This window comes from Lynx rufus, unplaced genomic scaffold, assembly GCF_022079265.1.
Source record: "Lynx rufus isolate CCGP_SWC_20201006 ecotype Redwood Valley unplaced genomic scaffold, mLynRuf1.p SCAF_10, whole genome shotgun sequence".
NCBI lineage: Eukaryota > Metazoa > Chordata > Mammalia > Carnivora > Felidae > Lynx > Lynx rufus.
In genome coordinates, this window is record NW_025814824.1 from 6,733,736 (window position 1) to 6,748,513 (window position 14,778).

At 46.1% G+C, this 14,778-nt stretch overlaps 1 protein-coding gene across 3 annotated transcripts in view; it reads right to left on the reverse strand.

The window, feature by feature from the left end:
• Positions 1-14,778, reverse strand: part of RCL1 (RNA terminal phosphate cyclase like 1) — a 98,206-nt gene that overhangs the window by 47,798 nt on the left and 35,630 nt on the right. Inside the window, exon 1 of one of the 3 annotated variants that reach the window (XM_047101319.1) lies at positions 9,151-9,453. The exons of 1 other annotated variant lie outside the window; for it this stretch is intronic. In XM_047101319.1, the coding sequence (XP_046957275.1) occupies positions 9,151-9,286 (136 nt within the window). In that variant the 5' untranslated portion in view covers positions 9,287-9,453. Of the gene's footprint in view, positions 1-6,627; positions 6,650-9,150; positions 9,454-14,778 lie in introns of those variants that run through there. One more of the 3 variants, XM_047101327.1, reaches the window with a different exon arrangement.

Below are 14,778 nucleotides of genomic sequence, written 5' to 3' on the forward strand. Positions count from 1 at the left end.
GAGGAAAATTTAATTCTCTGATTTATACTGCTTTATGACCTTCCAAGTTTCCCATTTATATATAAATTCTTCAGTTGTAGTCCTTTTCTTTACAAACACATTGGGAGGAAAAATCATACAATCACGTCAATTGGTGTAGAAAAGGCATTTGACAAAATACAACACTCATTCATAATAATGATAAACTCTTAGAACAATACGAATAGAAGGGAACTGTCTCAATTTCATGGAAAACATCTTCAAAACAAAACAAAACAAAACAAAAAAAAAACCCCACACAGCTAACACTACACTTAGCAGCCAAACGCTGGAGGCTTTCCCCCTAAGACAGTGAACAAGGCAAGGCAGTTTGCTCTCACTGCATACTTAATATGGTGCTAGAAGTTTCAGCGAGTGCAGTAAGGAAAAGGAAATAAAGCCATAAAGTTCAGAAAGATAAAACTATTCCCATTTGCAGATGGCATGGTTGTTTACACAGAAAATCTGAAAGGGGTGCCTGGGTGGCTCTGTCAGTCAAAGGTCTGACTTTTGATTTCAGCTCAGGTCATGATCTCATGGTTTGTAAGACCGAGCAGAGTTGGGCTCTGTGCTGACGGCATGGAGCCTGCCTGGGATACTCTCTCCTTCTCTCTCTGCCCCTCCCCAGCTTGCACACACACACACACACTCTCTCCCTCTCAAAATAAATAAACTTAAAAAAAAAAAAATCCCAAAGACTCTACAAAAAGACTCCCAGAACTAACAATTTAGCAAGGTTACAGGATAAAAGATACACATCTTCTGAAAAATGAACTGTATTTCTATATACTCGCATTGAATAGATGGAGACCAACACTAAAAATACCATACCATTGACAACTGCTCAAAAAAGTAAAATATTTAGGTGTAAATCTAACAAAATGTGTATAGGACTCATATACTGAAAACCACACAAGGTTCCTGTCAAAATCCTAACAAGATTTGTGTTTAGATAAGACAAGATCATTCTAAAATTTATATGGAAAGGTAAAAGAACCAGAATACCTTATAAAATCACAAAAAGTAAGAGTAAAGCTGGAGGGATCAGCCTACACGATGACAGGTACAGTAATCAAGAGTACGTGCTACTGGCCAAGGAACAGACCTATAAATCAGTGGAACCGGATTAAGGCCCCAGAAACAGAACCACACAAATGCGCCCAACTGATTTTTTTACAAAGGTACAAAAGTGATTCAATGGAAGAAAGATAGCCCTTTCAACAAACGGTGTTGGAGTAACTGGACACCCATAAAACCAAAAAAAAAAAAAAAAAAAAAAAGGGAACCTCAACCTAAGTTTTAAACCTAGTACTAAAATCAAATGTAAAACTATAAAACCTTTAGAAAACAGAACATGAAAAATCTCTGGGATCTAGAGCTAGGCAATGAGATCTTAGCTTCAACAACAAAAGCACAAGCCATAAAAGACAAATTTGACAAATTCTATTACATTAAAAGTAAAATCCTGCTCTGCAAAATACCCTGTTAAGAGAATGACAAGACTGGGGGTGCCTGGCAGGCTCAGTCGGTGGAGCGAGCACCTCCTGATGTCAGGGTCATGAGTTCAAGCCCCACACTGGGTACAGAGCCTACTTAAAAGAGAGAGAGAGAATGAAAAGACAAGCTCTAAAGTGGGATAAAATATCAGCCGTCCACATATCTGACAAAGGGCCAGAACACATAAAGAGAATTCTCAAAACTTAAGGGTCAAAACAATCCTACTAGGAAATGACGTCCAAGGAGGCAGTGAGCACAGCAAGTACTACACCTATCACCCATCCATAAAGACACCCATGAAGATGGCCAAAATACAAACCGGGAGCCCACTGGCAGCGGGCTTCGAGGACGAGCCTGGGGAACCACGAGGCCCAGAGATGGCATGGCGCCCCCCCCCCCATCCCAGTCCTTGGTGGAGTACCCCCTCCAGCTCCTCCCCTGACGGCCACCAGCTGTGGCTGACGGCTGCCTCTCTGGACTGTGGCGCTTCTGCACTGCCTGTGCCCGGACCGGCCACCCTGCAGCTCCCGATGGCATCCCGGGTGTGCGAGGACCATGGGCTCTGTCCCCTTCCTTGTCTCTTTCCTCCTTTTCTGGGGTGGGGTGCTCCTGGGTTTTGTGATCCTCCTCTGAAACCGGGTTACACTCACTGGTGTTCCTCTTCCTTCTGAACGCCATCGGTGGCCTCCACATCAACAGCATCACCCACCCGTGGCCACCACCAAGGAAACGGCAGCCCGCCCTCCAAATCCAAGAACATCAAGTTCTACAAGAAAGTGTGGTCAAGATGGGACTTTTCCAACATGTGACGTCTGATGGGGAAAGGGGTAGGACAATGACCTTGAAACTGCTGCCTCTCAGCCAATGACCTTTGGAGGTCATCCAGAAAGAGCCCAGCAGACTCTGCAGCTGGTGTGCAGGGCCAGAGGCAGGAGGGGGCCTCAGTGCCACCAGCTGCACAGGCTTAGCCAAGTTATCAAGATGCTGATTTTAGAAGAAGTAACACATTTTAAAACCTTTCAGGGTTTTGATAATAGAACAACAATAAAGAAAAATAAATAAAAAAGAAAAATAATAAAAAATAGTGACAATGCCGAATACTGGCAAGGGTGTACAGAACCTAAATCACCCCCACATTGCTGATGGGAATATAAAATGGTAAACCCACAGTGGAAAACAGTGTGGCAGTTTAAGCATGCAAACTACCACACAACCCAGCAACTACACTCCCAGGCATTTATCCCAGGCAAAGACTTACGTTCACATAAAACCCTGTACACAAATGTTTATAGCAGCCTTACTCAGAATGGCCCCCAAACTGGTAACAATCCACATGTCTTTCAACAGGTGGATGGTTAAGAAAAACTGTGGTACTTTCATACCATGGAAGACTGTTCAGCAATAAAAAGGAACAAACTTGATTTAAAAAAAACTTAAATCTCCAGAGAATCATGCTGAGTGAAAAGTCAATTGCATAAGGTTACTTACTATGATTTCACTTATATAACATTCTCTGAATGACAAAATTATAGGAATGGAGAACAGATTATCGATTGCTAAGGGTTAAGAAGTTGGTGGGGCAAGGAGGAAAAATGAGTGTGGCTACGAAAAAAGGGCAACTTGAGGAATCCTTGTGGTAATGTTCAGTGTCTTTACTCTTACCAATGTCAATTTCCTGGAAATGATACTTTACTATAGTTTTTCCAGATGTTACATACGGGGGAAACTGGCTAAAGTATAGACAAGATCTCTTGGTATTATTTATTACAACTGCATATGAATCCACAACAATCTTAAAATCAAAAGTTTAGCTTTCAGGGTGCCTGGATGACTCAGACAGTTAAGCATTCAACTCTTAATTTCAGCTCAGGTCATGATCTCATGGTTTGTGGGATCAAGCCCCATGTAGGGCTCTGAGCTGACAGCTGCGAGCCTGCTTGGGATTCTCTCTCTCCTTCTCTCTCTCTCTCTGCCCCTGCCCCAAGCACATGCGCACACACACACACACACACTCAAAATAAACATTTTTAAAAAACAAAAAATAACTAAAAACTTAGTTTAAAAAAAAAAAAAAACATGGTACGCAGTTCCATCTGGAACAGCATTTTACAGCTTCCAAGCAACAGCAGATGTGAAAGAAGACCATTAGGATTCTTAGCATTTGTCTTTAAAAGATGAGTATCTCATTTGGGGCTCCCAGTAATTGTCAGGTGGCAGCAAACTGTAACAGTCAACAGAGGCACAAAAGGGCAGGTTCCCGGTCAACAAGACACTATTCAATCTACTATCGTTACTAAAATAAAATACAGGTGCTCCTTGTGGTATACTAAGTAATGGGTGGAGTGCCTGGGTGGCTCAGTCAGTTAAGCACCCGACTCCTGATTTCAGCTGAGGTCATGATCTCAGGTTGTGGGACTGAGACCCTCACTGGGCTCTGTGCTGACAGCATGGAGCTTGCCTGGGATTCTGTCTCCACCTCTCTCTCTGTTCCTCCCCTGCTCACATGCATGCTCTCTCAAAATAAATAAACACTCAAAAGAAAATAAATAAATGTATTTGGTCTTTGTCCCCAATTCCTGGCACAGAGCTCCTAAGACCCTTGGAAGTTCCAAAATAATAGGAGTGTCTTTTAAAATTTATTCATAAGGAGCCCCTTTGGAGGACACTTGAATTTATGCTGATGAGGTGACTTAGGATGAGGCCCATATACAGCCTCAGAATAGGACTGGTCACCAGAAAAAAAGTGATTAGAGGCTTGGAAACTTCGGCCCCACCAAATGACCCTGAGCGAAGGGGAGGCTGCCTGGAGATTAAATCCTGTAAAACTCTAGAACAAGGAGAGAACTTCCAGGCTGGTGAATGAACACACATGCTGGAAGGGTGGCATACTCTGGCTCCAGAGGGACAGAAGCCCTTGCTCCGGGACCCTTCGGGGCCTGGCCCTACATACCTCATCTGTGTGTGTGCAGCCGTATCCTTCATAAAATCCTTTATAATAAACTGGTAAATTAGTGTTTCCCTGAGCTTTGTGAGCAAATTATCAGTCCAAGAAGGGGGTGTGGGAACCCCCGATTTATACAGCCAGTTGGTCATTAAGTACAAGCGGCCTGAACGTGCGATTGGGACTTGTGATTGGCACCGCAAGTGGCAGCAGTCTGGTGGGACCGAGCCCTTACCCTGTGGGATCTGAAGTTATCTCCATGTAGACAGTGTCAGAATTGAGTTAAATCTGTAGTACACCCAGTTGTTGCTAGTTGAGAACAGGAGAACTGCTTTGTAGGGGAAAAAACCCACACATCTGGTGTTAGAAGTATTCAGAGGAGAAAAACAAGTTTCCCTTACAATTCTCCTTCCAGAAGACACAATTTATGAACAGCCAGACTTATCCCCAAAACAACCCATCAATTTACCAAGAGATGTTTTCCTTTCAAAGGACCTCTATGTAGCATGTTTCAGCAACACATTTGAAGGAATTCTTTTCATTAAAACTCCATTCACCCCTCCCTTTTCGGAATCTCATCTGCTTGTGCCCCATGCAGCACTCCCGTGGGTCCACGTAACTCCTCTCTCCAATATCACAGGGAAACCCAGGCTCAGTCAGGTGACTGGCTCAGGGACGGGGACCGGAGCTCAGGGACCGGGGCCGGAGCAGGCCTGCGTCCTAACTGCTAACGCAGTGCTCCTCCTGCCCAAGTCTATCCTTCTGTTATTCCCACTTAAAACGGCCATCATTCTCGCGGAATTCTTTCCATTTGGACCTCACCTTACCCACTGTGAACTCAACCTAACCCTGCATGACACAGCCCTCAGGAAATCCAGAGACAGAGGCAGTGTGGACGGCTGCTTTATAACATGACAAGGAACAGCCAAGTCCATCATGCAGTTCAAAGGGAGAACAAGCCCGGAGGGCGGGAGCTGGCTGCAGTCTCCTTCCAGCCCTGCGGTCAACCTCACCAGCTAGTTTACCTAATGCTAACTATGCCTTGGCTTTCTACCTGCAAGAAAACAGCAGCCAAAAAAAAAAAAAAAAAAAAAACAATTTTCTCCTAATAGGAAGAGTAGAACGAAACACAACTGTTCAAGTTTCTCAAGAGTGAAGCAAAAATTACACATATGGTTGTACAATTAATAAAAACAATTCCAGGATCATCTTTCCTTGTGGTTCAAATTCTTCTCATTATGTACAATCCCTCTCTGCGTTGGAAGGAGGCACTTTTATTTAAGAGATCAGCTTGTTTGCCTGAAGTCACAGAGTGTGACCCTGTGTCTCATCCCCTTCTGAATCCCCGAGCAGCTTTCTTGGTTGACATGCTGCTATTCCCAACCATCGGAGACACGGGGAAAAGAAAAAAAAAGGACAAGGCTTAATAATTAAGTCTTGTATGCCAGGGTGTGTTTCAACAGCCACACTGTTGACATTTTGGGCACAAGTATTCTTCATGTGAGGAAGCTGTCTGGTGCACTGCAGGATGTTTATGGTATCCCTGGGCTCCACCCACTAGATGCCAGAAGCAGCCTCCCAGTTGTGACCACCAAAAATGTCTCCAAAAACTGCCAAATGTCCCCCTGGGAAGCAAAACTGCCCTCGTGGAAAACCACTACATTATACATAATACATACAAATACTTGGGAGCCGTCACCCAAAAGGAACCCTTTAGACTGAAAAGAGAAGATAAAATCAAGGCATAATTCTCTTTAAAAGAAGACAAAGTTGAAAGTTGTGAAAAGTTCCCACATAGAAGCAGAAACGGATTTCGGACACCAGACAGCAGAACTATACTTGAGGCAGAAGTTACGCAGTAAAACCAGCTAACTAACGTTTATTCTGCCGACGTGCCAGGCACTGTTCGGGGCACTTTGAGTGTTATTTCATTTAATCTTTACAATAACCCTGTGAGGTTGGTAACGCTGGCCTCGCTTTACCGATGAAAAAACCGAGGCTCGGAAATGTTAAAGAACTCGCCCAAAGTCCAAGAGCTGATATAGCAAAAGCAGAACCAGGACCCAAACCAAGGTCTGACTCAGACCAAGCTCTTAACCACCCAGCTACTACAACCGCAACACACTAAGCATTTTACCTCAACGTAATAAACAAAGAACTCTTTGACTTACAAGCTGTTCCCTTCACCGACAGTGATTCTGGCAGTCACCACCCTATCTGTCCAGACCGGCAGCAGACACAGAAAGTGTTCCTTCGATAAGCCCCAGAGAAGCCTCTGCCCTACCTCCTCTGAGTCCCTTCACAACGCTCAGCCCTTCCTAGTTCACGTTACTCAAGCCACTCTCTCAAGCACTTCCTACTTCGAAAGCTCCTGGAGGACGGAGCAAGCAGCTTCTCATGTTTACACTCCCACGAAGCCTTGCATATGCTGGGGCTCCGTAACCTTTTCTGAACCACTGCCCCTGAGGCAGGCCCCACACCCCCACCCTCCAGAAGGGATGATTAAGCAAGCACCTTCAAGAGATGCAAGTTTTCTACTTAAGCCGAAGATTTTATTGGATAGGCTGAGTTGTTGCCAATTCTCAGAACCTGAGTCAGAAAGAGTCAGAAAGGGACAGATGATTGGCAACACAGCCCCCTGGCTACACCTTCAATCAAACTACCAAGGGCTTTCTCGACTATGACCATGTATCTTGTATCAGGGGCCACTTGTATTGACATCCATAAACAGGCACGTATGTGTGTGGATATGCATAGGTATATATACACAGGGGTGTATAACTATGAATGCATATATATATACATTTATCTCAGTTCCCTCTTGAAGAAATTAAGCAAACATCTACAAGATTTCTCAGGACTTGGAACCAGCACAAAGAACTCTAAATCAGGAGCCTCTTTTTTTTCCCCCCTTGGTATATTAATCAGGTAAGAAAAATAAGGCTCTACGTAGTGCTCCCCATAAAACACCAGCACATCTGCCAACAAGCACTACCTCCCCCAGGTAGTGGAGTCTGGCGTCGTTCCAGGAAAAGTGCAAAGTGGCCCGGCCCTGTTGGAAGAAATGAGAGTTCGTGTGCGTGGCAGCGAAGAGAAGTTCACAAACAGAGGACCGGGGCAGGGGGGAGGGAAGAATCCTTTGGAACATTAAATATTAGTTTGGAGGCCACCTGTCGAAAGACAAACACTAAATTGTATCTTACAGGTACTATATTTTCCACAGAAATCCCAGGTTTCCAGGACACTGTGCTTCTATTCCTATTAAAACAAAACACACAAACAAACAAAAACTATGCCCAGTGTTCACAGAAGAAGCTGGTCGTACCATATCCAGCCAATGGCAAGTTCTCTAGAGTAACCTGGAGGTAAAAGGGAGAGCTGGCTGAGAATGCCACAGAGGAAAGCAATCAAGCAATTGCTTTGCCCAAACAGACACAAAATACGGGCAAGAAATGTGGAGAATACCCAGCATAAACCATGCTTGGGGTCCCTCCTTAAACTTCCTCAGGGTTTCTGAGCAGTAGCCAGAAGACAATCATGTACCAACACAAACCTTTCTCATGATCACCAGGTATGAAGGGTCTTCTGGTTCTTTCTTTGCTAACCCTCTGTCTCCATCAATGACATGGCATTTTCCCTTTATGCGCAACCAATCACCATTCAAGAGAAGCAGAAATGTAACCCTCCAGAATAGGCATCAGACAGATGATGAAACGGGCTGGCCACATAGTACAGAAGTTGGTGCAAAATTACACACTTCGACACGACCCACAAAGCTTCCAGGACCAACCACAAACCCTCTCCTTCAAGGTGCAGATAGGTTTTTCCTTCCTCCCCCCGCCCCCCACTTCGGGGGGCTCTCTCAGTTTGGGATAACCAGACAGAAGCTTTAAAATGCATGTGTCCAGGGGACCAGTTGAAAATCGGCACCACTTAACTTGATCTGGGTTTAAAGAGGGACTGTTTTGTAATCAATCCACCGTTGTAGGGCAAAAGGGGGACTCGGAAACCTGTAGTTTAGCGCTTGTCACCAAATCTCTTACTAAAGGCAAGGCAATTAGGCCCATGACTGTTAAAAAATTTATCCCAAAGCTTCCGTCCTGCGCACATCACAGATACGGCTAAAAACAAAGAATTTTTAAAATGTCTTTAATCCACATCCACAGAGAGGTGTGAGGGCAGCCGAGAAATCATGGCGACAGGGACAGCCGATGTCCATGGGGGCAGCTGTTTCTGAGACGTGTTTTGGGACAGGACGCGGAACCAACCAGTGGTAGGTACTTTTCTCTCCAAATCTCTCTCCATCTTATAACTGCCCAATCACATTTCGGTCCAACAAACTGCCTTTATCCTTTGAGAGGTTCTCGGCGAGGGCGAGACCAAGAGGGACCGAAGGCGGGCGAGGGGGCGATGCCCGGGATTTGTTGCAACACGTAGTGCTGGAAAACGTGTAGCTGTTTACTACCAGCGCCCCGGAGCCGCCAGCGCAGCGCGCCGCGGAGCACGCCCCTCGGGCCCGACCCCGCCTCCCCCACCCCAGCCCCGGCGCGCCCGGGTGCGGGGGCGACGCGCCACTAGCCCTCCCCGCCGCGCCCGCGGGACGCGCAGGCTCCCCGCGCGCCGCCCCCCGGGGCATCGGCGCCGCACGCCCGCGGCCCCCACGCCCATCCTGCGCGCTGCCCGCCCCGAGGTACCTCGGAGGCCCGGGTTGTCGTCTCTGGCCCGAATCCTTCGGATTTTGACGGGGCGCCCACTCAGGGTGGACAGGACCAGTCGTTGGCGCAAGAAGTTGCAGCCCGCGTAGCTGAGGGAGTGCGACTGGGTCGCCATGTGCGCGCCCTCGGCAAAGGTGCCGGCGGCTGGGGCGCAGCGACTTCGGACGGGCGCGAGGGTCGCGACCCCGGCGGCGGCGGCGACAGCGGCGGTGGTGACCCGGGCTCTCTCTCGTAGCCCCGCAGCCCCCGGCGCGTCCACGTGGTTTGGAACAGGAAGACGGAGAGACGAGACACCGGGTCAGAGGGGAGAGGGGCGGAGTCGGTGACCGACACCCCGCCTCCCCACCCGACCGGGGGCGGCTCCCGCGCTGGATCTCGCGGCTATTGGTCCGCGCGAGATCAGGGCGGTGCCCATGCCGCGCTTCCGTTGGCCAGCGCTGGAGCTGGGCGGTGCCCGGGCCGCGCTGCCATTGGCCCGCGCTGGAGTGGGGCGGTGCCCGGGCCCCGGCAACAGCGCCTGGCGGGAGGGAGCGCGTGCGGGGGGTGGCCCGGGAGCCCGGTGCGGTAGCTGGCTTGTCCCGCAGGTCTCCCTGGGGTCTCTCCTGGCGTGGCGGCCGGGGGAGGCGACGGGCTGGGATTGGGTGCCTACCACATGCCTGGTACTTAGCCTCAGTACTGACCGCAAACCCTAAATGTGGAAGGTATTATCTCCCCGCCTTTTTCTTTATAGAGGAGAAAACGGGATTGGCGCGCTCATCCAGTTGCAGACTCGGCGCTGAGCACGCTGCCGGCGCTGTCCCCACGCTCCCCGCTGTCACCAGGCGGGGTAGTCCCATTCCCTCCTTACGCTTGAGGAAAGATTCGAGAAACATTGCACAGGTGACAGTGGCCGCATGCTTTGGGACCGGAGTCTTGCGACACCAGGCCATTGCTTGTTTTATTATGAGACACCAAGATTTCTTTGCCCCTTTCACATCGGTCCCTTTACATTCACAGCGCTTCTCGCCAAGTCTGTTCCTCCCACCCCGCATGCCTCAGAATGGATAGTTGTAATAACTTCACACATACACACACGGACTCTGCTTTCCCCTCTTTCCTATCTTTTTAATCCTGCACACCAGAATCTTCCCAAAGATTGGATTGTGTCACTCCTCGGCTCAAAAACCTTAAGAGAGGCGCAGATATCTATCAAATGACCACGAACTGAAGAATCCAATATCATAATAACACGGGTTTGCAACCGTTCTTGGACAATATCACCAGATCATGAGTTCCAGAACATTTAGGGGCTAGGCAGGGGGAGGGAGGAAGATGGCAGAGATCTGCAAGGGGTGGAGCTTGGGTAAGATTAACCAAGGTAGCAAGTCTTGTGTAGATGAGACTGGGTTATGAGGAACCACTGGAGAGGTCTGAACTCCCACAGAGTGACAGGTTATTAGAGGAAAAGACAGAATTTAACAAGCAGTGCAGAAGTCTATTAAGGGAGGTGGGTAATGCATTTATATTATTGCCGTTTCTTGAGACTGCCTTTCAGGAAATTGGCAGTGTCTCCCGATGTGAGTATTGAAAGCTCCTGGACCTCTGAGGGCGTTCTTTGAATCCTGCAATGGTCTGTGCCAAAGCAAATACAGGCGCCATCACACCAGGAGTGGATTTTTTTTTAAATACCATCTCATTTTAATTCCTCAACAACCTTAAAACACAGCTACTATACTCTGTAGCAAACCCCGTTGATGCCTTGTTCATATCCCTTCAGCAATGCAAATCTGCTCATTTTCCTCCAACAGCACCTGTATCTCTTTGTCTAAGGCTTTTTCCCACCTGCATGGAACTCAGTAGACCAAAGGTGCTGAGAAATTGGGGCACCTGGTGGTTCAGTCGGTTAAGCTTCTGGCTCTTGATTTCGGCTCAGGTCATAATCTCACATTTCATGAGATGGAGCCCCAGTTAGGTTCTGCACTGACAGAGCATGGAGACTGCTTAGGATTCTCTCTCTCCCTGTGTCTTTCTGCTATCTCTCACTTGTGCTCTCTCTCTAAATAAATAAGTAAATAAATAAATAAATAAATAAACTTAAAGGGAAAAAAAAGTGCTGAGGAATTAATCCCCAGAGTCCTCAACCAATGACTGATGGGCATTGATGTATAAATATCCCAGATCCTGAACCCTTGGACAAAATAGCTCTGTGGTATATATTTTACAGTGTTTCCCTAGGGTTCCGCAGAGGTTTTAAGCTCCAGCTGCCCACTGTGGTGACTTACCTGGTGACTAGCTTCCTCTCTTCCCTGAATACTTCTCAGCTGCCTTCTGATACTTCCTGGGATTAACTCCCAAATAAACTACTTCCACTCAAATTATTGTCTCAGAGTCATCTTCTGGGCAGAGTGAATCCTGATCTTTAAAATTTGAGGGGCGCCTGGGTGGCGCAGTCGGTTAAGCGTCCGACTTCAGCCAGGTCACGATCTCGCGGTCCGTGAGTTCGAGCCCCGCGTCAGGCTCTGGGCTGATGGCTCAGAGCCTGGAGCCTGTTTCCGATTCTATGTCTCCCTCTCTCTCTGCCCCTCCCCCGTTCATGCTCTGGCTCTCTCTGTCCCAAAAATAAATAAACGTTGAAAAAAAAAATAAAATAAAATAAAATAAAATTTGAGAACTGAGGTTGAGAGAGAATAAATGACCTGCTTAAAGTGGCATAGCTAATAAAGGACAACCAGAATAGAAATCCCATCTTCCTGTTTGTCTCCCTCTGTAGCTCCCTCTCCCTCTCTCTTGAGTCATATATCTTTGGCACCCTGAATCTCCAGTAAAAAGTCTAGCTACCATAAGGCTGCCATGCCAGAGAGACCACACAGAGTGCTGACTATTCCAGTGGACAGCATTCGGAGGAGTCCAGTCCCCAGCCAGCCTCCAGCCAGTTCATGGAGCCACTATGGCTGACACCATTTGGAGCACAGATAAGCTGTCCTCACCGAGCCCTGCCCAAGCTGCATATTCCTGAACTAAAACGAATGGTCCTGTTTTAAGCTATGGGTTTGGGGGTAGTTTGTTCCACAGTAACAGATAACTGAAACTACATGTCTCTGATTTCCCATAATTCTAGGTTAGCCAACCCCGAGAGATTTGAAAGATTTGGAAGACAAGAGCAAAGGCACAGCCACGTTGTTCATGTTTGAAAGGTCACTGCAGGGCAGCAGGCTCTCTTGCAGCTCACATACTTACCCCGAGGCTGACCTTCCTTATTGGACTGGGCCCCTAGCTCCTCCAGCTTCCGCCAGATCCTGCTTTAGCAACTCCAGCTGCTGGGCCAATTATGCATTTACCTCCATGATGAAGGACACCATCTTCTACTGGTCCCTCACATCATTGAGGTTGGACGCTTGCAGGCAGTGAGAGAGTGATGCGCGTTCCAGCATGTCCTACTGACTTTGGGTCCTATCAACAGGCACAAAGGCAACAGCCTCACAGACTGAAATCAGCCTCCACGATTGCATTAGATCAAATCCCTATAGCAAATCTCCAGTGAGTGGTTCTGCTTTTTTTTTTGAACCCTGACTGGTACGACAAGTCATTATTGAAAGTTTACTGAGAGTAAGGCTCTCAGCTAAAGGCTTTGCCTACATGATCTTACTGGTCCTCACACCAACTAGGTCAAAAGTTGGATTTTAAGTATATAGGGGTTTAGGATACAATTCTCTCTACTTTCATGTATATTTGAAATTGCCCATTACAAACTTTTTAATCTCATAGATTTTTCTTTCACACCAAATGATAAATGACATATACCTTGCCTTATAATCACATCCATACAAAAAAAGATAAGGATAAGGATAATATAAGGATAAGAGTGTCCTTGGCTCAGCGATGGGACATTGAATTTAGGGACCAGAGTAGAAATGGATTCTTCCCCATCTGTACAAAAAGTTGCTCAACACATTTCTACCCACTCTGCTATCTCATCATCTCCTTTATTCAAACCATAGTGGTTCTATAGGATTTTTCTCAGCTCAGCCTGGAAATAATGATTACCTGTTTCAGGTTTAGGATGAATATCTGTGTTTAGTCCTCAGCCCTGGGCTCGCACAATAACTATTCACAACTACATTTTTGCATAACCTGTTTATGTGGGCAGCCTTCCTGAAAACACTGAGTGATCCAGTGAGTGCAAGAACAGTATTCGGTCATGTAGAGTAGAGGTAGTGTCTTACCATTGTATCCCCAGTGCTTAGCACCTAGCAGGAGTTCAACAAGTATGACTAGAATCAATTACTTAATCAATTAATTGAAAGATACATGGATACCCTAAATCAATAAATTCAGAACTATCTAAACCAGTGGTTTTCAAACCTTAGCACGTACAGGAACTGCCCGGAGGGCTTGTGGGTTTTGTTTTGTTTTGTTTTTTACATTTTTTATTTTATTTTTTGAGAAACAGAGACAGAACACAAGCAGGGGAGGAGCAGAGAGAGAGGGAGATACAGAATCTAAAGCAGGCTTCAGTCCCTGAGCTGTCAGCACAGAGCCTGATGTAGGGTTCAAACCCACAAACATGAGATCATGACCCGAGCCAAAGTCGGACACTTAACTGACTGAGCCACCCAGGTGCCCCTAGAGGGCTTGTTAAAACATAGATGGCGATGGTAAAATACTGAGAGTTTTTCCTCTAAGATTAAGAACAAGACAAAGATGTCCATTCTCAAAACTTTATTCAACATAGTACTGGAAGTCCTAGCCACAGCAATCAGACAAGAAAAAGAAATAAAAGGCAACTGAATTGGTAAGGAAGAAGTAAAATTGTCACTATTTTTGGATGACATGACACTATACAAAGAAAACCCCAAAATGTCCACCAAAAAATACTGTTAAAAGTAATACATGAATTCAGTAAAGTTGCAGGATACAAAATTAATACACATAAATCTGTTGCATTTTTATATACTAATAACAAAATAGCAGAAAGAGAAATTTAAAAATCCCATTTATAATTATACCCTCCCCCCCACAAACACACACAAAAAACCCCTAGGAATAAACTTAACCAAGGGAGTGAAAGACCTGTACTCTGAAAACTATAAAACAATGATAAAATAAATTGCAAAGCAACATGAACAATGGAAAGATATACCATGCTCATGGATTAGAAGAATTAATATTGTTAAAATGTCCATATACCCTTGGGGCACCTGCGTGGTCAGTTAAGCATTTGACTCCTGATTTTGGCTCAGCTCATGATCTCACAGTTCATCATCGAGCCCTGCATTGCACTTTGTGCTGACAGCACGGAGCCTGCTGGGGATTCTCTCTCCCCCTCTGCTGCTTGTGCATGTGTGTGTACTCTCTCTATCAAAATAAATGATTAAACATTTTTTTAAAAGCCTATATACCCAAAGCAATCTACAGATTCAATGTAATACCTATCAAAATACTAATATCGTTTTTCACAGCACTAGAACAAAGAATTCTAAAATTTATGTGGAACCACAAAAGACCTCAGGTAGCCAACAATCTTGAGAAAGAATAAAGCTGGAAGAATCACAATCTCAGATTTTAAGATCTACTACAAAGCTAAAATAATCAAAACAATATGGTACAGGCACAAAAAGTAGACATTTA